The sequence below is a fragment of the Periplaneta americana genome, chromosome 4 (assembly GCF_040183065.1).
Source record: "Periplaneta americana isolate PAMFEO1 chromosome 4, P.americana_PAMFEO1_priV1, whole genome shotgun sequence".
In the NCBI taxonomy this organism is placed as follows: Eukaryota; Metazoa; Arthropoda; class Insecta; order Blattodea; family Blattidae; genus Periplaneta; species Periplaneta americana.
In genome coordinates, this window is record NC_091120.1 from 153,551,834 (window position 1) to 153,574,356 (window position 22,523).

Genomic DNA, 22,523 nt, shown 5'->3' on the forward strand with positions numbered 1-22,523 from the left:
CCGTAATAAAGGGGGGAATAATAATATTTACTTACTGACTTTGAAGGAAGTCAGAGGTTCATTGCCGTCCTCACATGAACCCGCCATTGGTCTCTATCCTGAGGAAGATTAATCCAGTCTCTATCATCATATCCCACCTCCCTCAAATCCATTTTAATATTATCTTCCCATCTACGTCTCGGTCTCCCAAAAGGTCTTTTTCCCTCCGGCCTCCCAATTAACACTCTATATGTATTTCTGGACTCGCCCATACGTGCTACATGCCCTGCCCACCTCAAACGTCTGGATTTAATGTTCCTAATTATGTCAGGTGAAGAATACAATGCGTGAAGTTCTGTTGTGTAACTTTCTCCATTCTTCTGTAACTTCATCCCTCTTAGCCCCAAATATTTACCTAAGCACCTTATTCTCAAACACCATTAATCTCTGTTCCTCTCTCAAAGTGAGAGTCCAAGTTTTACAACCATAAAGAACAACCGGTAATATAACTGTTTTATAAATTCTAACTTTCAGATTTTTTGACAGCAGACTGGGGAAATAATAATAATAATAATAATAATAATAATAATAATAATAATAATAATAATAATAATAATAATAATAATAATACGAATCTGGAATCCGGAAATTAAAACTGATGAATGAGTTCACACAATGAACATGGATTACTTTCAGTGGTACACATTTACTCATTTTCTCCTTTCAAACTTTTACGCGCATAACTTACAAAAAAAATATTCGTAGACGAATCTTTATATCTTTGACAAATCAATGAGGTTTTAGTTATTAACGATAAATAAATAAATAAATCGACTCTCAGAAAAGTGACACAAATTAACGCTTTTCAACTTTGAAAAAGAAATGTAAGAAAAAAGAATATAGGCCTATAGGTCCAAGGAGCGCCGAGTTGGACTGTGAAAATCGGAGTGGAATTTACCATGATATGAGGAAGAACTAAATTTGTGGCTGAAGTCGGAAGTGGTAGCCCTGACCCGGAAAGAACGTCTCGACTTTGAAGCTGTCTGTTATAGAGTCGTAACCCCAACACCAATTTGCAGAATAGGCCTATATGGAATGTGGACAATTAACATGTTTCTTAGAGGATACGGGATTAAACTCCAAAGTGTGCGAGACCTTTAGCACGCATACAACCGCGGGCGAGCAAAGTGCGGAAAAAGAATACCGTACTGTAATAATTATTGGAAAATATAGCCATCATGAGTCGAACCCGGTCTGTTCACGTAATAAACAACAATAGTAATAATGACAATATTAACAATAATAATGATGATAATAATAATAATAATAATAATAATAATAATAATAATAATGTCAATTAGTCACTTTTTCACAGAAAACAAAACTGAATAGTAACAAATAGTATAAACATAAATTAACAGACAAATCCCTGATGTAGGCTTATAGGCCAAAAGTATTAAGACTTTCGACCTGGAGGTAAGTCTCCAGACTTCAGAGGTCGCTTGAATTTTTCCGACTGCGCTCTTCAAGTTAAGCTATGAAATTGTAGATTTGAGAAGCTATTCTCACGCATATGTATGAACACAGAACCATAAAGATACATATTTCTCGTGTCGTCAAATTTTTTCACGGGAAAAAATTGATTTCAGCTACCACTTAAGATTTCTTGGTAAACTGTAATTCTAAGAGGTAAGTCTGAATGTGTATAGACAATCATTCAATTCAGACATAATATCTCCCTGATGTAAATTTGTATAGATAAGTCTTTGCGTGTATGAGGTACTTTAGGGACTGAATATCTTCTTATTGTGCTGTGTTGTGTTAAGTGATAGTCTTGCTTTATTCTTACAACATAACAGAAGAGTCCCACAAACAGCTTTAATTAATGTGCGTTACGATTTTCTTCTTTTTTTTTCCATGAGAAACGGCGTCTTACAGTCAGAGATATTTAGTTAATAGCAGGGCCCTTTACATGCCGTTATTCGTCCCGACTCTACAGGAATGGCTCAGAGATGTCGCTAGTGCCGAGAAGCGTAGACCACTTAGTTCGTCAGAGACTGTCCAGAGGGCACCACAGGCGGTGAGTCTACATTACACTCGTACTGAATGATTATGATGATAATGTGATAATGATGCATTGTTGGGATGTCACAGGGGAATAGGAGTGCCAAAAGAAAACCCCTGTGTTGTCTTGACCGCGATCTTACCCATCTCGAGTTATAAATTCAGGATGGATCGACAGAGATTTGAACCCGGAACCCCTGGTTTAGTATACAATTTATTTACAATAGAAACAGTAAGAAACACACATTTTCGACATAAATGGTACATAACGTAATATATAATTTTTGGTCTCCTTTGAGCCTCATGTAATAGCATTTATAGCAACAAATTAAATGAATGCGATTTCTTTCCCCGTCAAAGCAGTGAAAATTAATATTCATATAATTGAAAGTACGATTATCAGAGGTACAGGGTGAGTCAGGAGGAAAGGTACACAGTATGAGGGATGATAATATTGGTGATTCTGAACAAAAAAATTATATGAATATATGCCCTGTTCTTAACAGAATCTGACATACAGCTGTTTGAAAATCATGAGCGTTAGTCTCATGTCTTTCATCAACACTCACATATGAACGCAACCAAAACGACATTAGGTTGTAGTGGGATCAATCAAAGTATCCTGGGCGTTGCATCGGTCGTGGTGGAGTCATTTCTTGGCCACCGAGGTCACCCGACCTTACTCCATTGGATTACTGTGTTTGGGGTGGCTTAAGAGCGAAGTCTACAAGCACAAAGTGGAAATAAGGGAGAAACTTCTCGCTCGCATTTTACATGCTTATGCCCAAATAAAGAAATGTCCAAATCAGCTCAGATCAGCAACACAGCAACTGTCTACAAGAGCTGCAAAGTGCATTGAAGTTGACTGTGGACTTTTTGAACATGTTCTGTAAGGAAAAATACACAATTAAACAGAACATAAGGTAACAATGTTTTAATTTACTATCACCTGCACTTTTCCCGTTCATCATGGTTTCGATTTGTTTTCTCCCAAACCATTAAGAACAGGACATATGTTCATATAAACTTTTTTTTGCTCAGAGTCACCAATATTGTCACCCCTTAAAACATGTACCTTTCCTCTTGACTCGCCCTGTATGTTCATTGTGAAAGATTCAATATATTCGATGGTTCACACACATATACAAGGTCCAAGTGTCTGAAATGTTCACTTACTAATAGTATACATATTGTAAACGTCCCCATTACAAAGAGCACCAGACAATGTAGCCAGGTACCATGGAACTTAAGGCCATCTTTCTGAAGTTTCATTGCAGACTCCCTGTTCTCTGCAAACGTTGATGAATCCCTATGAATATAGTGTGAACTAATTAAAGGGTTCAGAGCAATAGTGGGCCAAGCGCCATATATTAAACATGGAGAAAACAAAAGTTAAAATTAAGCAAATACCATAATTCAATGAAACATATATCAAGTAATATAAAGTACGCACATTAAAACTAAATGATACGTCAATCTTCATTAAACTATGGTATTCATTTAACTTTAACCCTTGCTTTCTCCGTTTTTAATAAATGGCGCTTGGCCCACTATGGCTCTGAACCCTTCAACTGACATTGTAAATTATGTTTTGACTGACAAAGCCTTGCAATTTTCCTTTCATTTTTATTTTCTCTTCTATAAATGGAACGCATATCATGTTCTCATAACGTGTATTACTCCGTGATAACAAGAAACCAAAGTTACTGTCCCTATTTAATGATTACACTTAAATACGCCTAACGACGTACAAGGAGAGAAGCTAAATTTAAACTGAGATGAGAATTTAGTGCATTGGCCATGAGTTCGATAATTGTTGATTATCGTAATGTAAACTGTCACATTAAATTTGTAATTGTTTACAAACATTACCATGGCAACACAGAAGCTTACATTAAAGAAAACAAAATTATTTGTTAACGTTTTGGATTTTTATCCTGCAATATTACTTATACCAGAGTGTTTACACATCACTTTCCACAATTACTGAACAAAACGTTTCGGACATGGGTTTCTATAATATGACAGTTGCTTATGATAGAGATTGGCGACAGTCACTTGCAATAATATCGATTGTACTATTGACTGTAGTTATTACAATCGATAGTTATAATCAAAACTATCGATACTGTCAATAATTATTACAAACTTTCTTTTAATTGCCTATAAACTGAATATATTTCTGAATTAATATCTAAACACGTATTGAACTATTAATATAATAATATACCTTACACTGAATTTAATCTTAATTAGGGCTACATTCCAATAACACACAATATTATAATCTGTCCTTAAAGTCGAAACATTACCCATCATTATACTCGTATGTTTTTTTTAAACATCTGACCATTGTTCCAAGAATAAGTTTCTTATTAAAATAAGCATTTCCACTTTGTTAGGATGCAGAAGGTTTCATCTTTCACTGATTAAGTTTACACTTCTGGAAGACGTCTTTCCTAGGGAAATGAAGATCCCAGTGAACACAGATACTTCTGGCCAAATTACTTAGTTGTGGATGATGGTCAGGGCCGGGTATTTATAGACTGCGAAAATCACGACATAATAGATATACAATTAATTTTTACTAGTCTTTACGAGTTAAGTGATTCTGATTAATAATGTGCGAATAAATCAATCGCGACAAAACGTGAAATAAAATTCTAATAACGAAATATGAACACATTCGCGAATTATTACTATTGCGTCGTTTTATAGCGAATTTCAGATTCTGAGTTCTTTTTTTTCTTCGCCTGAATTTGTAATAGATCCAAGTAGGCTATTTTACATGGTATTCCAGGTGTTCTGATTACATTAGAGAACTCAAAAGATGGAGAATTCAACATTTCACTAATAATTTGAAAGTGTTAATTTGAGAGCTGCAAGTTTATTTTCTTTTTTCATTTTTAATGAATATGTGTTAAATACAGTCTCAATCCAACAAATATTGCCTCTTGGTCATACCGCACTCTTACCAGAATCCAACGAACCTTTAATATTAATTATTTGGAAAGTAATATTCATACTGAGTTAATAGGGCCTAGTCCAATTCCAAAATAATTGTATTTTCCCAAAATTTGCATTAATCTCCGCCAAGAGTACAAAATAAACCAATCTCCAGCAATCTCCGCCGACACCAATACTAAAAACACAAATACTAAAATTAATCTCCATAAGTACCTTCCCCTGGTGATGGTGTATGATAAAAGAAACGGATGCGTGGGAACAAAATACTTGATTTGTTTGGTTAAGTACGAAAAATAGTGCGTACCGGTACTTGCCTGAAATTTGTGTAGTAGTTAAATTTATTTATTTTATTGATAGTAAGTTTGAAATGAATACAAGCTAATACAATGTAAGATAAACTAGCCCACTCCTCAATGAGTAAGACTCGTGCTCAGGAGGGATAGACAAAAATAAAATTAAAATTGAGAGTAAATACAGATTAAAAAGTGTTTAATATGTTTAAACCCAAACTATAAATCCAATACAAATTCTTTTATTTTTTATTAATTTGGAGAGGATTCGTGGTTAAAATAATATGAGAATAAAATTTGTTTAATAATCTGGGACCTTGACTCATGCTATGGTAAAAAGCTGCATTGGTTTCACATTTAGGTTCAGACAAACGCAGAGAATTCGTATTTTTATTCTATATTTATGTATATACCTTTCAAAGTTATTAAGATTTCTGTGAAAATATTTTAATAAAATAAAATAATAAATTTGTTTAATGGTGAAAAATTTGAAATGTTTAAACAACAATTCAGTTGAGTAATCTTTCTGCTTTTTTAAACAAATTTTTAATACTTTTTTCTGTAGTAAAATTAACGGATATAGGTTGGATTTATAAGTTCCACCCCAACCTATAATACCATACATAAATATAGATTGAAATAATGCTAAATAAATTATACGTAAACAGTTAATTGACAAAATATTTCTTAGAACAACAAAGTAGTATAATATAATATAGGGATATAGTGCGAAAAATATACTTGATAGTAAGGTTAAGTTTATAAATTATAATAAGGACACTATCTTGCATAACTTCGTAGATTAATGTAGATCCAGTCAATGAGAAAGAGATCATCCACTGTCTCAAATCTAATTTATAAAGGGGCCCTATCCTTCCCGGGCTTACTCTGTCACCTAGATGCAGACGTAGAACGTTTATATTCTGTTCTTGATTGCTAAGGGAAGAGTCGTGGGTGTTGATAATTTATTATTAAAAACACTACTTGGAATCACAGCTTGGGATCAGTTGTGAACGAACCGTCAATCGTTATAAACGATTCGTAATATCTGATTAAATCGTTGGAATCGACTCCTGAAAAAGAATCGTGTTGCCCAACTCCAGTTCGAAACCCTTATAATATTATGAATTATCTTCCTTTTTTTCGATACTATCAATAATAGCGGGAACTATCGACAGTATTGAAAACAATTTGACTATCGATAATATCGATAGTTGAAGTCATAACTATCGATATACTATTGACTATCATCTATCATTAGCTCATAATGAGCACCTTTTTCATGACTAAAAGTTAGAACAAAGTCACAGAATCATCCTGTGTAGGTATGTGCATATAGTATAATCTTCAGCGAAATGCCCGTTAACTGATCAGGACTGTACGGTACTTAACCCGTAAGTATTGACAAAACTGTTCCTAAGATGGAGGTTGTTACTCTATGATGCAACTGAATCCTGCAATCTCGTTGTGAGGCTTACGTAGTACTGTACTGCAAGCAAAATACCATTAAAAAAAAAAAAAAAAAAAAAAAACAAGCCGTAGGAATCATGTGACGTAACGTAAAAAAAAACAGGCTAGTTTCAGCTTTTATGAGGTGGTGGACGGAATAGTTTTAAAATATGATAGTGAGTCATATGTCATTTCTGAAAGAGGTTACAATAGAATATGTCATGAGGATTAATTTTTTCCCAAGAATAGGAGGAAAATAAAATGATACCTGAGAAAAAAAGAAAGGAATGCTTTAAACGATAATTTCTTCAATCATAAAAATTGTGTATGTTCAGAATAGATAAATTCAAAATATCAGTCAGCAACTGAAAATCAAGCCGAGTGGACGTACTGTCTTGCTATGAATTGCAGAGTCAACATAGAGAGAGAGAGAGAGAGAGAGAGAGAGAGAGAGCGATGCTCTAAGCCAGTCATGTCAATTGATGCCCATAGGAGCAAGCGCGCTCTTTAGAGCTCAGGAGAGCCTGAGCGCTTAACAGCGGAAAGGAAAGAGACAGACGAAAGAGGTAGTATATGCCGCTTGGTCGAGCTATATTCAGGGATGGCCAGCACTGATTCAATAGATAAAGGAAAGAAAACTTATTAAAACTGTATCCATATTAATTTTTAGATTTGTCTGAGAAGTGTAAGTGCATTATAAGAATGTAAGTTTTAATTTTAATGCTCATTTTTTACAAGTTTGATTTTTTTATTCAAAAGAAATATTTTTTCAACTTTTTTTTTTATAGAAAAGTGAAATTCTCAGATATAGGCCTATTTATTTAGTAGCCTTACAGAAAGTTTTCGTAAATCTAATATACCGTAAATAATTATTACTGAAGATAGTGTATTAAAATTTTTGAAAATATTCGCATGGAAATTGTTTGTAAGGAAATGAATTAACAAAGCAACTACTGTTACATCATAAGCAAAAGATATGTGCCCATGTGTTGTAAAAATGTCAGCTCTATAGCTTCAGCAGATTTCGAGAAAATAATTTAATATCCTGATGATATTAAGTTGCTCATCAATATCACCTTAAAAGCATAATGCGATAAGAGGTTTGTTGTGGAATATTAGTTACACTTAAAACATAGGTAACTTTGCTTTGTACTGTAATATTGTTTTGATTAGTTTATTGATTACTTTTATAAGGCTAAAAGTACCATCAATGTCAATTCCAACTTATCACGTCATACTCAATCTCTTTTTTTGGGATATCATTTTCTTTATGAATGATGTGTATCATCCATTTAGTACAGTATAGTTGTACTACTATGCAATTTATGTGAATATTCCTTCTTAACTCTTTATTATGTTATTAACATTTAAAAAAACAACTGCAATATTAAGAAATAGGTGTTAGTACTTCTGTTTTACAGACAATATAGATAATATCAAACAGAAAGAAGTCATATAAAAATAATGACATAAAATTTCACGTTCCGTTTGAAGTTTGTACACCACTGATTTCTTAATCCAACAGGCTGCTTATTCATACACACAACCCTTCCTCTTCGTACTAAGCGCTTGATGCCCGCGCACGACGTCAAGGTCAGAAAAATGCGCTTGCTTTTCATCACTGCTCTAAGCTATTCTAAAAAAGGATCGTCGGACAACAGGAACAACAGTAGACGAAAGTAAAATGGGTGTGGATTTGTATGCAAATAAATCAAGATTTGGAAGGTTCAGCATAAGAAGAGTTAAAGAAGAGAGAAGATGGGACATCGGGGAGAAGAAAGATTTAAAATGGCCGATTGGAGCAGTCATAGTGATCATATTAAAAATGGGAGAAATTGAAATGAATCCGGGGCCAATGAGTGTGAAGAGCGAAGAGATGAGAGAATTAATTAAAGAAGAAATGAAATTAGGGTTCATAAAATTAATCAGTAAATAAAACTGCGGTTACAGAAGTTAAGTCAGACAATAAGAAATTTGGTTCTGGGTTGGGAGTAGTATCGGGGGTTACTATAGCTGTAGGAGTATTATAGAAATAAATTTATGGAAAGAGGTAAGAAAAGAGGAAATTTAGGAGTGAAGTAAATAGATGTCCAAAATGGCGTTCGAAATGTTGAGCTGTTTTGGAATTCTGCTTTATCAACATCTTAGGTTATTTAGAGTCTGAATGAGATGAAGGTGATAATGCCGGTGAAATGAATCTGGAGTCCAGCACCGAAAGTTACCCAGCATTTGCTCACATTGGGTTGAGGGAAAACCCCGGAAAAAACCTCAACCAGGTAACTTGCTCCGACCGGGAATCGAACCCGGACCACCTGGTTTCGCGGCCAGCTACGCTAACCGTTACTCCACAGGTGTGGACGAATTCTGCTGTTTGGCGGTGCATTTCAACAGGAAGTAATTTTATTGCAACACTTGAGAGACTTTATTTTCACTAAAGAAACACACATTTAAAGCTTAACCTACCAGTTTCAAGGAAATAATATAAGAATAAATGTAGAAATGAAGTGAATTTTTTTTTTCCAAGTTTTATAGCAATAGGCTATTAAGCAAGAAAAATGAAATTTAGGAATACTTTGTTCATAATTTTTAATTTGTTGTTTTATAACATTTTAGTGATTCCATTATGTCTAAATTACCGGGTTTGACGTAATAATAATAATAATAATAATAATAATAATAATAATAATAATAATAATAATAATAATAATAATAATAATATAATAATAATAATAATAATCTATCTAAAGTTATATACTAATTTCAGTATTTAGACATTTTCATGAACTTCGAAAATAAGAACAGTATTTTTAGAAACTATCCATAGTGAGGAACTGAAAAATATAAACAGTTTCTCTTTAGCAAAATGGTTGCATAACAGTGTTATGAATAGTAAAACTGGTCGAGGCAAGAGAGAAATATTTCAAGTGCAACAAATTTGTCTTGTAAATTCTCTCTTTTAATTTATTTGTAGAAAATTCAAACTGGTCGAGGCAAGAGAGAAATATTTCAAGTGCAACAAATTTGTCTTGTAAATTCTCTCTTTTAATTTATTTGTAGAAAATTCAAACTGTGGCCGTTTGGAAGCAAATACCACTGTGAATGACTCATGTTATATTGCCTTGGTTCCTGATGCTTGTGACGCAACAATACGTCAGACATGACTAGAGGCATCCCGCGCACGGAACCAAATACGTGCTGTAGTGTGTGTAAGGCGTGGAGTTTGGTTCAGGGTCCATGGTTGACGAGACACGCTGTATCACTGTGTAGCACCTCGCAGGGCAAAGTCCGGGGAGATAACGCCCGGACGTGTCGTCAGATTTGCAGCAGATCAACTTCATCACATCTCAACACGTGATGCTGTCAAATACAGAAATTACCCAGAGTTCGTAACATGAGTACAAGATGGGTCAAAATTCGCTTTTCCCAATATTCATCTTAGGTTTCATACTTGTACTCTAGGGTGGAGTGAAAATATGAAGTTTATGGAATCAAAATGTAATACCAGGAAAAGTTGCGGGGTGACATCATAAAGAACAATGCAATATACATTTATTTTCTCTAGATTGATATTTAGAGGTGCCCCAAGAGCAGAGTTGCCACTTGGCGGTACATGTCCCTATTTTCATGTAAATTTCGATTCGAGGCGGGACGCAGAAAGTCCCTCCTTTAGAAAATTAACGTCACTTGTATAATTTTATCTTTACCTAGTAAATAATTAGGCTACAAGAAATTCAAATTAATTTTCTTAACATAATAATAATAATAATAATAATAATAATAATAATAATAATAATAATAATAATAATAATAATTTATTTCAGCTGGCAGAGTTAAGGCCGTAAGGCCTTCTCTTCCACTCAACCAGTAAAAAGTAGACTATACATACATATGAATGAACTTACAAGCTACAAAGATTACAACAATTTGATTTCGATAAAAGTTACGTGTATACAAAAGTTACTTATGAGTAAAACAGTAAAATACTATGAACTATTAATTAACAATGAAATACAAACTGTGTAGCAGAATTAAACTAATATAGATAGAATGTTAATGTATTTCAAATAATATTAGATAATAAGAAAAGATTATTATGCGACAATTGTGAAAATACAGCGCTACGAGGATGCATGATAGTCTAAAGAAAGAAGTTACCATGTAGTCAGTGCCGTTAAAGTCTGTATAATTAGAGTGAAATGCTAAGAAGGTTGTCCTTTAAGCTATTTTTAAAAGTGTTTATTGTCTTGTAGCCCCTAATACTTTGTAACAAGGAATTCCATTGTCGCGAGGTGTAGACTGTAAAAGATGAGGAGTAACAAGATGTTCAGTGAAGAGGTATACTTAGCGTGCCACAGATAAGTGATCTGGTATTTTCGTCGTGGTTAGAGTATAGATAAGAGAAACGAGACGAAAGGTAATTAGGTGTTGAGGTGTGCAGAATTCGAAAGAGTAAAGACAAAGAATGTAAAGTTCTACGTTCTTTGAGTCGGAGCCACGAAAGACCTGCGAAGGACGGTGATATGTGATCATATCGTTGGATGTTGCACACGTATCTGCCGCTCTCCCTGTAGCTTGTCTGACAGTTCAGAACTTAGGTTACTTAACAGAATGTCACAATAATCGAAGTACGGCATTACTAGGGTTTGTTCTCGGTGGTGACAGAATAATAGACTAAGGGCTCTTAAAAAAAACATTACTATAGAGTTAAACCCACCTTGAAAAGTGGTGAAAATATAACTTAAATACAGAAATATTTGTGCCAGTAGGAATAAATTGAAAGTTGCAAAGGCAGCTCCCAAAACTAGCTTGCAACCAGCATTTTAGTGACGTTTTTATCACGCCCTTGAAACACACGTGTCAAACACGAGTTTTCGTCATTATTCACCTTTCATCATGAGACACGACTACACATGTACTGTAAGCAATTACTTTTCGTATCATGTTTGATTTTCATTGACAAAGAGGGTGGGGAATCGCGTCACAAGTGTTCAAGAAAACGCAACATACAGTACATAACAGACATTGACCTACTTAACCTGTGGTCATAGCCCTCTAAAGTACCATCTTAAAAGTTGGCCAAGACCGAGGATGGTATCTGTCGACTTTAGAATAGAGACACTCGATAGGCGAGTTATAACTTTTTAACATATTGATGATCTGATCCGAAAGTGAAACAGAAAACACTCCTAGGGAACAACTTAGGAAATAAATTTCATTCGAGTATTTCATTGTAATTACTTTATGATCGAGGATCATTTAACAATCTGAAAATAATATGCAAAAATCTATTTTAAATTACACAAAATGTATTATGAATATTGTTTAGTCAACTTTCCGAAGACAGGTTTGAACCTCTTAAGTAACACCAATAAGGCATCACTCATGAAGCAACTAAGCCAGGAGGTAATGGGGTATAGTGGCCAGTTCCTTTCCACCTCCAATGCATACGTCACCCATTAGCTACATATTCCATTAATCAGACTTTCAGATGTATTATAATAATAATAATGACTTCATTTAATCTGGCAGAGTTAAGGCCGTAAGGCCTTCTCTTACACTCAACCAGGATTAAAACTTGCTTATATAGTTGAACATAAAACTGGATCGGAATTAAGTAATTACATACTGATACAATTTAGGTACATAATGAGATCAAAAGAGGTAGTTACATAAAAATTTACCTCATAAAATAAAAATAAACATAGTGGAATACATATTAATGTTGTTAGAATCAAATACGAATCACATAAAAACAGAAGCCGATAATTCAATAAAAAATGTGCACAGTAAAAATAAAAATAAACACATTAGTATACATATTAGTATTAGATTACAATTAAGCAGGATTTACATAATTAAACCAGAAACCGACAATTGAATAAAATGTACACAAAAAATAGATTAATAATAAAAAAACAACACAGTGGGATACATATTGGCGTTAAGTGACAAATAAACACGATTTACATGATTACACAATAAAAATAAGAAAAAAAATAATAAAAATAAATACAGTGGAACAGATTCCATTAAATATTTGCAAAGCGTTAGGTCTGGCAACTCATCATAAGATATTTTCCTAATTTACATTTAATTACATTATTATAAATATGACCTTGAAGTATCAGGAGAAAAAAAAGAAGTGAGAGAAGGCTTATGAAATTTCATCGGTTGCGTGAAAAGTCTTAACGCTGGTTCACAATAAAACGGAAACGGAAACGACAACGAGAACGTGAACAAAAATAATGTTAAAATAAATGTAGTTAAATGTGAGCATTCACACTTAACTATTGTGAATGCTCACATTTGAATACATTTATTTGAACAATATTTCCGTTCTCGTTCTCGTTGTCTTTCCGTTCCCGGTTTTTTGTGAACCAGCCTTTAGTTTTAAATATCCTTTACAGAACGAAAAGTTACATTAGTTTGGATCAAATTTCTGCACATTTCAAGGACTAAACTAAAATTCTTTCAATCTTTGATTATCACAATATACTACTCTCTTAAATTATTGAGCATATTGGGAATTAAATCAATGCTTTTCCAAAAACATTCTATGAAATATGTCACATGAAACAATTTTTACCTCGAAAAATAAGCAAAAAAAAAAAAAAAAAACGATCAAAATTGCATTAAACTTTTTTGTTTTAAATACCTCAAAGAATAACGTTAATGATATTACTTACGGTTCACTCCGTATATTCTACGTAACAAGTAATAAAAAAAATGTAGACTATAGGAAAAGCGCTGAATTAAATAATTTAACCATTTCTTATAATAAACCAATATTGTAGACTTAAAGTACGAGTTCTGATAACAAAATAATAATAATGATAATAGTAATAATAATAATAACAATAATAATAATAAATTAAATATGCATCCATATCTCTAAAGAATCGCTTCTAGACCTTATAAACATATGCTGGAAATTTGGATATATGCCCGAGGAATGGAGAATCGCCAAAATATCTCCCATATATAAAAAAAGAAACAGACAAGACTGTTCTAATTATAGACGAATAAGTCTAATGAACATATGCTATAAAATTATTGCCAATATTTTAAAAAATCGTTTAAACATAATTGTAGAAAATGTTATTCTGGATGTTCAAAATGGATTTAGAAAGGGAAGATCCTGTTCCGACTGTATATTCACTTTAACTCAATTATTTGAAAAACATATAGATTCAATATCCCAACATATATAGGATTTACAGATTATGAAAAAGCTTTTGATTTGGTAAATAGAAGAAAATTATGGGATATAATAAGAAATAAAGGTATTCCACAACATTTGATCACGGCTATTAAAAATTTATACGTAGACAATAAAATTGCAATTGAAATAGGTTTTAAATCAAAAGAGCAAAAAAAGGTAGTAGGCCTAATAAATCGTGGTGTCAGACAAGGGTGTCCTCTATCACCTTCTTTATTTAATTTATATATAGACGAAGTCATTTTAAAATGGCAGATCAGTTTAAATAAACATTTTAAAATAAATAATATATTGTTAGATACAATATTATTTACCGATGATCAAGTAGTGATTTCCAGTTCTGAAGATGATCTACGAAAAGCCATTTTTACATTGGAAGAAATAAGTGCCAATTATAATTTAAGAATATCAATGAATAAAACTAAAATTTTAGCATTTAAAGGACATGATTCCTTAAGAGCAAAAATAGTAATTGATAATACAATTTTAGAGCAAGTGAATAGTTTTAAATATTTAGGTTTTAACTTGTGCTATATTAAAAGTGAAGATATTAATGACAAAATAAATAAATTTAATCTGATGTGTGGCACTATTAAAAGAACCCTTAAAAATACGAGGAAAGAAACAAAAATGAAATTTTATAAAGTAATGGCTGTTCCTATATTAATGTATGGATCGGAATGTTGGACGATCACCAAGAGACAAGAACAAAGATTGGAAGCAATAGAGATGAGATTTCTAAGAAATATAGCAGGGTATACTGTACTCTACTAGATAAAAAACGAAATGAAGATATAAGAAAAGAATTAAATATTTTCATACTCACTGATCGAATAGTTAAATATAGGAACGCCTGGAAACAACATATTGATAGAATGCCAGAAGAAAGATTTCCAAAATTGTTGTTAAATTATAGACCTTATGGAAAGAGAAATATTGGACGCCCACACTGAAGATGGTCTGAACAATTTTAACAAATCTAGCTTTCATGAAACCGGAACGAGCCTATGGCTTAATCCTTGTATGGTGAATAATAATAATAATAATAATAATAATAATAATAATAATAATAATAATAGACTAGTAATAAGAAATGTAGGTCGACCGTAAAAGGATAACAATCGAGCCTTGTAAAATTAACCATGAGTTTAATTGTAATAATTTTATTCCACTGATTACAAAGTGTAGCACGCTGCGTAGGCGTAGTGTGTCTGAGTTAGACTACTGATAACGACAAAACGGAATACATGTTTATATTACTTTTTTCCACAAAATAAAGCAAAACGAGCTTCAGACGTTTTCTTTTCCACTTCGAGAGTCACTGAGGCGTTTCCTATCATGCATCGCTCACATGGCAACAACGTGCAACAAAATGGCTAACGTTCAAAACAGCTGAATGTAGTTGGACCGTTAGACTGTCACTGTGTCAATACGACTACATACTGTGTCATGAAATGAAGAAATCGAAGGAAGTTGCAGAGTTCGCCGTTCGATCTTCGCTGCAGATTACCTTGGCTGCAGGTGACCTGCAGCTACTCAACTAAGTTTTAGCAGTCAAGCACAGCTACTAAAATATTTCGATAAGCAGCAGAACTGATTGTTTGAAGAAAGAGGAAGATAGTGAAGTTGTCAATGTTTATTTATTTAATAATCAAGGGATTTTAAATGCTATGCTTTACACTTTTATTATGGCAAAGAAATTTAGGAGGTATCTCAGGTATAATGGTTTTAATGAAATGATAAACAATGACATTTCGATGGCCCAGAACCAGACTGTTCTAAGCCCATTTTATTATTTTTTTTTCAGAAGAGCTATTTTAAGCTCCTGACATTCAAAGCTTCATGAAACAATTTGGAATAGCTTCATAGCAACGTTATGGAGAGGAATATTTACAATTTTGTTCGATTCATATATGCAGACAAGAACTGGAACACAATGAAACACAGATTTCTTTCTTATAAAAAGTTGGACTTAGAACAATCTGGTCCTCAGCCATCGATTTGTAGAATCGTGTCTTTCATTTTTCGGAGTACCTGCTTAAACTTGAAGTATGTTGTAGTTCTGTGCCTTCAACTATTTATTCTATAACGAAAAGAAAGACATTCAAAGTAAAATCGAAGTTAGCAGAAAATATTTCCTTGTGAAAACACAGAGACCGCAACGGATCACTAGATCCAAAAGCATGAAGTGGTGATGATGATGATTGGCTTTGTTCTAATGTTTTTGTACACTAAATTATCCGCTGCCAGTTTTCGAGTTGGTAAATATATGGTACGGGAATTTCATGCTACTTCTTACATTATTTAAAATATTTATATCATTTATATTCGTTTTTTGAATTTATTGCTATAAAGTGAAGTATTGTTATTGTTATTACTGTAGCTGTTAACATCCATTTTAATTCGAGGTGTATGGGTAAAGGGAGATGTCATAAAAATGAGTTTTAGATGATTGAAAATTATACTTCGGATCCTTATTGCAAATAATTTGCTACACAAATGAAACACATAAAATGCTAGTATTATTATTTTTTTACAATTTAACTTGTGTATTCACATGGGGAAGAAAACTCCACTTTCATAAAAACTGATTTACCGTCGTGAAAAAATGTGATCCGTAAAAATTTGTTCATACATTTCTTCACAACAAAGAGTATTATCTGTTTGCTTCGTAAATCTCAACTACAGCCTTCAGGAACTGCATTCAACGTGTATTTAAACACGTTTATTTGCTAAGTCAACCCCTGGAATGCTTACAAGTATAGAAGGCTGTGGTCTGTAGCTCGTGGTGGCCATTGTTGCCAATTTAGTGACTGTGTCATTTTTTTTCTGTAACGGAAAGTTTTTCCTCAAACAAAGAGTCAGCCATAACTTTGTGAAGGGTCCAGAGACATAGTGGGCCAAGCGCCATTTATTACAACGGAGAAAGCAATGGTTAAAGTTAAGTGAATATCATAGTTTAATGAAGATTGACATATAATTTAGTTCTAATATGTATACTTTATATTACTTGCTATAAGTTTCCATTAAATTGTGTTAATAACTTCATTTTAACCATTGTTTTCTACGGTTTTAGTAAATGGCGCTTGGCCCACTATGGTTCTGAACCCTTCAAATATATTGCAGCGTAATGAACCATGTGTGTTCCCTGAAATGGATTTCTGGTGGCAAATTAAACGTCTCCTTCATTTGTAGGAAAATGGTCATTGTTCGTGCCTGTATTCCTAAAATATATCGATAGTTCTGCCGCTGAAGCTAGTTATCGTCATTCTCTCTGCGCCATAGTTCGATCGAACTAAGCAGAGTCAAGTCAATAAACCACATTGACAATAACATCCGGCTCGGGTCACAACCCTGCCATTGTGTTATGTTCCAAGGTCAATAGAGCAGTGTTGCAACGACAAGTCCATTGAGAAAAACAATCATATTACACGTCATCATGGCAGACTCTGTGTTTCAGATTATAACAGTGGTTCCTAAGGTAAGACGAACGAGGGAGAACATAATAAATAACAGAGAAGAAGAAAAATAAGGGAGAAAAGGATGAGAAAGAAGAACAGGAGGATAGAACCACAAGAACACAGAGGAAGAAGAAGAGGATGGAAGGAGACGAAAGAGTAGAAAAGAGAAAAAGAACGAGGAGTAGCGAAGAAGAAAGGACTAGGAGTAATGCAAGAAGAAAAAGAAGAACGAAGGAATCAAACTCTTAGAATAACGAGGATGTATTGAAGAAGAAAGGACGAGGGGGAGGAGCAGAAGGAAAAGAAGAACCAAGGAGATCAAACTGATTAGAAGAACGAGGAGGTAGTGAAGAAGAAAGTACGAGGAGAAAGAACAGATGAAAAAGAAGAACCAGGAACATTAAACTGATTAGAAGAACGAGGAGATAGTGAAGAAGAAAGGACAAGGAGGAAGAACGGATGAAAAAGAAGAGCCAAGGAAATCAAACTGATTAGAAGAACGAGGAGATAGTGAAGAAGGAAGGACGAGGAGAAAGAACAGATGAAAACGAAGACCCAAGCAGATCAAAATGATTACAAGAACGAGGAGGTAGAGAAGAAGAAAGGACAAGGAGGAAGAAATATGAAAAAGAAGATCGAAGGAGATCAAACTGATTAGAAGAACGAGGAGGTAGTGAAGAAGAAAGGACAAGGAGGAAGAAAGATGAAAAAGTAGATCGAAGGAGATCAAACTGATTAGAAGAACGAGGAGGTAGAGAAGAAGAAAGGAGGAGGAGGAAGAACAGTTGAAGAAGAAGATCCAAGGAGATCAAACTGATTAGAAGAACGAGGAGGTAGTGAAGAAGAAAGAACGAGGAGGAAGAACAGATGAAAAAGAAGATCCAAGGAGATCAAACTGATTAGAAGAACGAGAAGGTATTGAAGAAGAAAGGACGAGGAGGAAGAACAGATGAAAAAGAAGATCCAAGGAGATCAAACTGATTAGAAGAACGAGAAGGTAGAGAAGAAGAAAGGACGAGGAGGAAGAACAGATGAAAAAGAAGATCCAAAGAGATCAAACTGATTAGAAGAACGAGAAGGTATTGAAGAAGACAGGACGAGGAGGAAGAACAGATGAAAAAGAAGATCCAAGGAGATCAAACTGATTAGAAGAACGAGAAGGTATTGAAGAAGACAGGACGAGGAGGAAGAACAGATGAAAAAGAAGATCCAAGGAGATCAAACTGATTAGAAGAACGAGGAGGTAGTGAAGAAGAAAGAACGAGGAGGAAGAACAGATGAAAAAGAAGATCCAAGGAGATCAAACTGATTAGAAGAACGAGATGGCATTGAAGAAGAAAGGACGAGGAGGAAGAACAGATGAAAAAGAAGATCCAAGGAGATCAAACTGATTAGAAGAACGAGAAGGTATTGAAGAAGACAGGACGAGGAGGAAGAACAGATGAAAAAGAAGATCCAAGGAGATCAAACTGATTAGAAGAATGAGGAGGTAGAGAAGAAGAAAGGACGATGAGGAAGAACAGATGAACAAGAAGAACCAAGGAGATCAAACTGATTAGAAGAACGAGGAGGTAGTGAAGAAGGACGAGGAGGAAGAATAGATGTAAAAGAAGATGAAACGAGATCAAACTGATTAGAAGAACGAGGAGGTAGAGAAGAAGAAAGGACGAGGAGGAAGAACAGTTGAAAAAGAAGATCCAAGGAGATGAAACTGATTAGAAGAACGAGGACTTAGTGAAGAAGAAACGACGAGGAGGAAGAAGAGATGAAAAAGAAGATCCAAGGAGATCAAACTGATTGGAAGAACGAGGAGGTAGAGAAGAAGAAAGGACGAGGAGGAAGAACAGTTGAAAAAGAAGATCCAAGGAGATGAAACTGATTAGAAGAACGAGGAGGTAGTGAAGAAGAAAGGACGAGGAGGAAGAACAGTTGAAAAAGAAGATGAAACTGATTGGAAGAACGAGGAGGTAGTGAAGAAGAAAGAAGAGGAGGAAGAACAGATGAAAAAGGAGATCCAAGGAGATCAAACTGATTAGAAGAACGCGGAGGTAGTGAAGAAGAAAGGACGAGGAAGAAGAATAGATGAACAAGAAGATCCAAGGAGATCAAACTGATTAGAAGAACGAGGAGGTAGAGAAGAAGAAAGGACGAGGAGGAACAGATGAACAAGAAGAACCAAGGAGATCAAACTGATTAGAAGAACGAGGAGGTAGTGAAGAAGGACGAGGAGGAAGAATAGATGTAAAAGAAGATGAAACGAGATCAAACTGATTAGAAGAACGAGGAGGTAGAGAAGAAGAAAGGACGAGGAGGAAGAACAGTTGAAAAAGAAGATGAAACTGATTGGAAGAACGAGGAGGTAGTGAAGAAGAAAGAAGAGGAGGAAGAACAGATGAAAAAGGAGATCCAAGGAGATCAAACTGATTAGAAGAACGCGGAGGTAGTGAAGAAGAAAGGACGAGGAAGAAGAATAGATGAACAAGAAGATCCAAGGAGATCAAACTGATTAGAAGAATGAGGAGGTATTGAAGAAGACAGGACGAGGAGGAAGAACAGATGAAAAAGAAGATCCAAGGAGATCAAACTGATTAGAAGAATGAGGAGGTAGAGAAGAAGAAAGGACGAGGAGGAAGAACAGATGAACAAGAAGAACCAAGGAGATCAAACTGATTAGAAGAACGAGGAGGTAGTGAAGAAGGACGAGGAGGAAGAATAGATGTAAAAGAAGATGAAACGAGATCAAACTGATTAGAAGAACGAGGAGGTAGAGAAGAAGAAAGGACGAGGAGGAAGAACAGTTGAAAAAGAAGATCCAAGGAGATGAAACTGATTAGAAGAACGAGGAGGTAGTGAAGAAGAAAGGACGAGGAGGAAGAAGCGATGAAAAAGAAGATCCAAGGAGATCAAACTGATTAGAAGAACGAGGAGGTAGTGAAGAAGTAAGACGAGAAGGAAGAACAGATGAAAAAGAAGATCCAAGGAGATCAAACTGATTAGAAGAACGAGGAGGTAGTGAAGAAGAAAGGACGAGGAGGAAGAACAGTTGAAAAAGAAGATCCAAGGAGATGAAACTGATTAGAAGAATGAGGAGGTAGTGAAGAAGAAAGAAGAGGAGGAAGAACAGATGAAAAAGGAGATCCAAGGAGATCAAACTGATTAGAAGAACGCGGAGGTAGTGAAGAAGGAAGGACGAGGAAGAAGAACAGATGAAAAAGAAAAATTCATATTTACCACATTACCTAAAATATCACCTTGTCTCACTCCTCTCGATTGGTCAATCAATTTAGACAGATTTCCATCTGCTAGTCTAATCCTAAATCCCACATCTCTATACACTGATTTTTTATTTTCTAAAAATAAGGAATTGATACCAATTTTTTCCATTTTGTACGGTACCTGTACTTTACAAATTTAGTCGTCATCACTTTGAGTAATTAAGCATGTTGCTCGGAGAAAGTTACACAACGCAGAACTGCACAAATTGTATTCTTGACCTGACATAATTATGAACATTAAATCCAGACATTTGAGATGGGCAGGGCATGTAACATATATGGACGAACCCAGAAATACACATAGACTGTTAGTTGGGAAGCCGGAGGGAAAAATACCTTTGGGGAGGCCAAGATGTAGATGGGAGGATAATATTAAAATGGATTTGAGGCAGGTGGGATATGATGATAGAGACTGGATTAATCTTGCACAAGATAGGGACCGATGGCGGGCTTATGTGAGGGTGGCAATGAACCTCCGCATTCCTTAAAAAAACATTTGTATGTAAGTAAGTAAGCATGTTGATCAAGTTCTGCACTTATTAATAGTCTAACTGATGTACTAATACCTGTCCAAACACAAAAAATAAAATACAGCGTTCCAATATCTTCATTATCAGTATAGAAATTTTTCTGTTGAAAAATTATTAGAATGGCTACAGTATAGCTGGCATTATCACCTTTATCTCATTCAGACACTAGAAACCATAGCAGTTGATAAAGCGTCGTAAAATAACAAATAAAAACAACGCTAGATTAAATCAATTTTTCCTTATGTATAAAGTTTGATGCAAATCTGTTTCATATGAGAGAAGTTACTAATTTTACCTAAACTTACCACCTATAATAGGGTAGTTTCTTTTATATAAATGTAATAAGTCCGAGTTCCAACGCCAAACTTTACTGAGGAATTCTGACTCGATTGAGAGAAAAAAACTCAAGTCTCTTGTGTAGACGCTTATATAGCCCTATTTTGACTATGCCTACATTTTACTGACTGACCTTTCCAGCAATAACAGAATTAAACTTCAACGTGCTCATAATTTGTGTGTATGTTTCGTTTTCGTAAGCACTGTTCACAAATAATATGATCATATTACCCCAACCCTGGAAGCAACTAGATAAAAGAAGAAACTTATATTCACTTTTTCTCCTTGAGATCATGAACTGCCCTATTCCTTCATACTTGTCGTTTCGCTTCACTTTCTTTCTTCCCATCATGATATGAACACACGTTCTCGCCATGAAACAATACCATCCCATCGCACCTCCTCATACTCATTGTGTCAAGACTCTGGAATTCGCTACCTGCTAGCATCAGGGACTGTCGAAAATAAAACTGAATTCAAAAGCAAAGTTTCTAGGCACTTGGTCATTAATTGAGACTCGTTCAGACGTGGCTTCTTGTAAATATTTCTCACATTCTGGCATAAAAAATTTAAATACTCGGTAATTTAATCACTATATAGATAATTATGCCTTTAGTTTGTACATAAGTAAAAAAAATCTTTCGTTGTTCTTAACTTCTAGAATATATTGTCTAGTCTTTAATAATCAGATAATTTTTTAGTACTTCGATTTATATTGTAATTGTAAATTTATTATTAATTGTACAGTAATTATAGCTTTAATTGTATTATTCATATTTTACTTGTAATCCCCTGGTAGAGGCGAAGAGAAGGCCTGATGGTCTTATATCTACCATGTTAAATAAATACTAAAAATTAAATTTCGGAAAAAACCTCAACCAGGTAAACTGTCCCAACCAGAATTATTTTAACTCGTTAAGCTACTCCACAATGATGGATAGGCGCAACCTGAT

General features: G+C 34.3%; 1 protein-coding gene across 4 annotated transcripts in view; it reads right to left on the minus strand.

The window, feature by feature from the left end:
- Lsd-1 (lipid storage droplet-1) overlaps positions 1–22,523 on the minus strand; it is a 109,123-nt gene that overhangs the window by 85,178 nt on the left and 1,422 nt on the right. For 2 of the 4 annotated variants that reach the window (XM_069824177.1, XM_069824178.1), the window contains exon 1: positions 3,220–3,352. The exons of 1 other annotated variant lie outside the window; for it this stretch is intronic. In XM_069824177.1, the coding sequence (XP_069680278.1) occupies positions 3,220–3,315 (96 nt within the window). In that variant the 5' untranslated portion in view covers positions 3,316–3,352. Of the gene's footprint in view, positions 1–3,219; positions 3,353–22,523 lie in introns of those variants that run through there. One more of the 4 variants, XM_069824176.1, reaches the window with a different exon arrangement.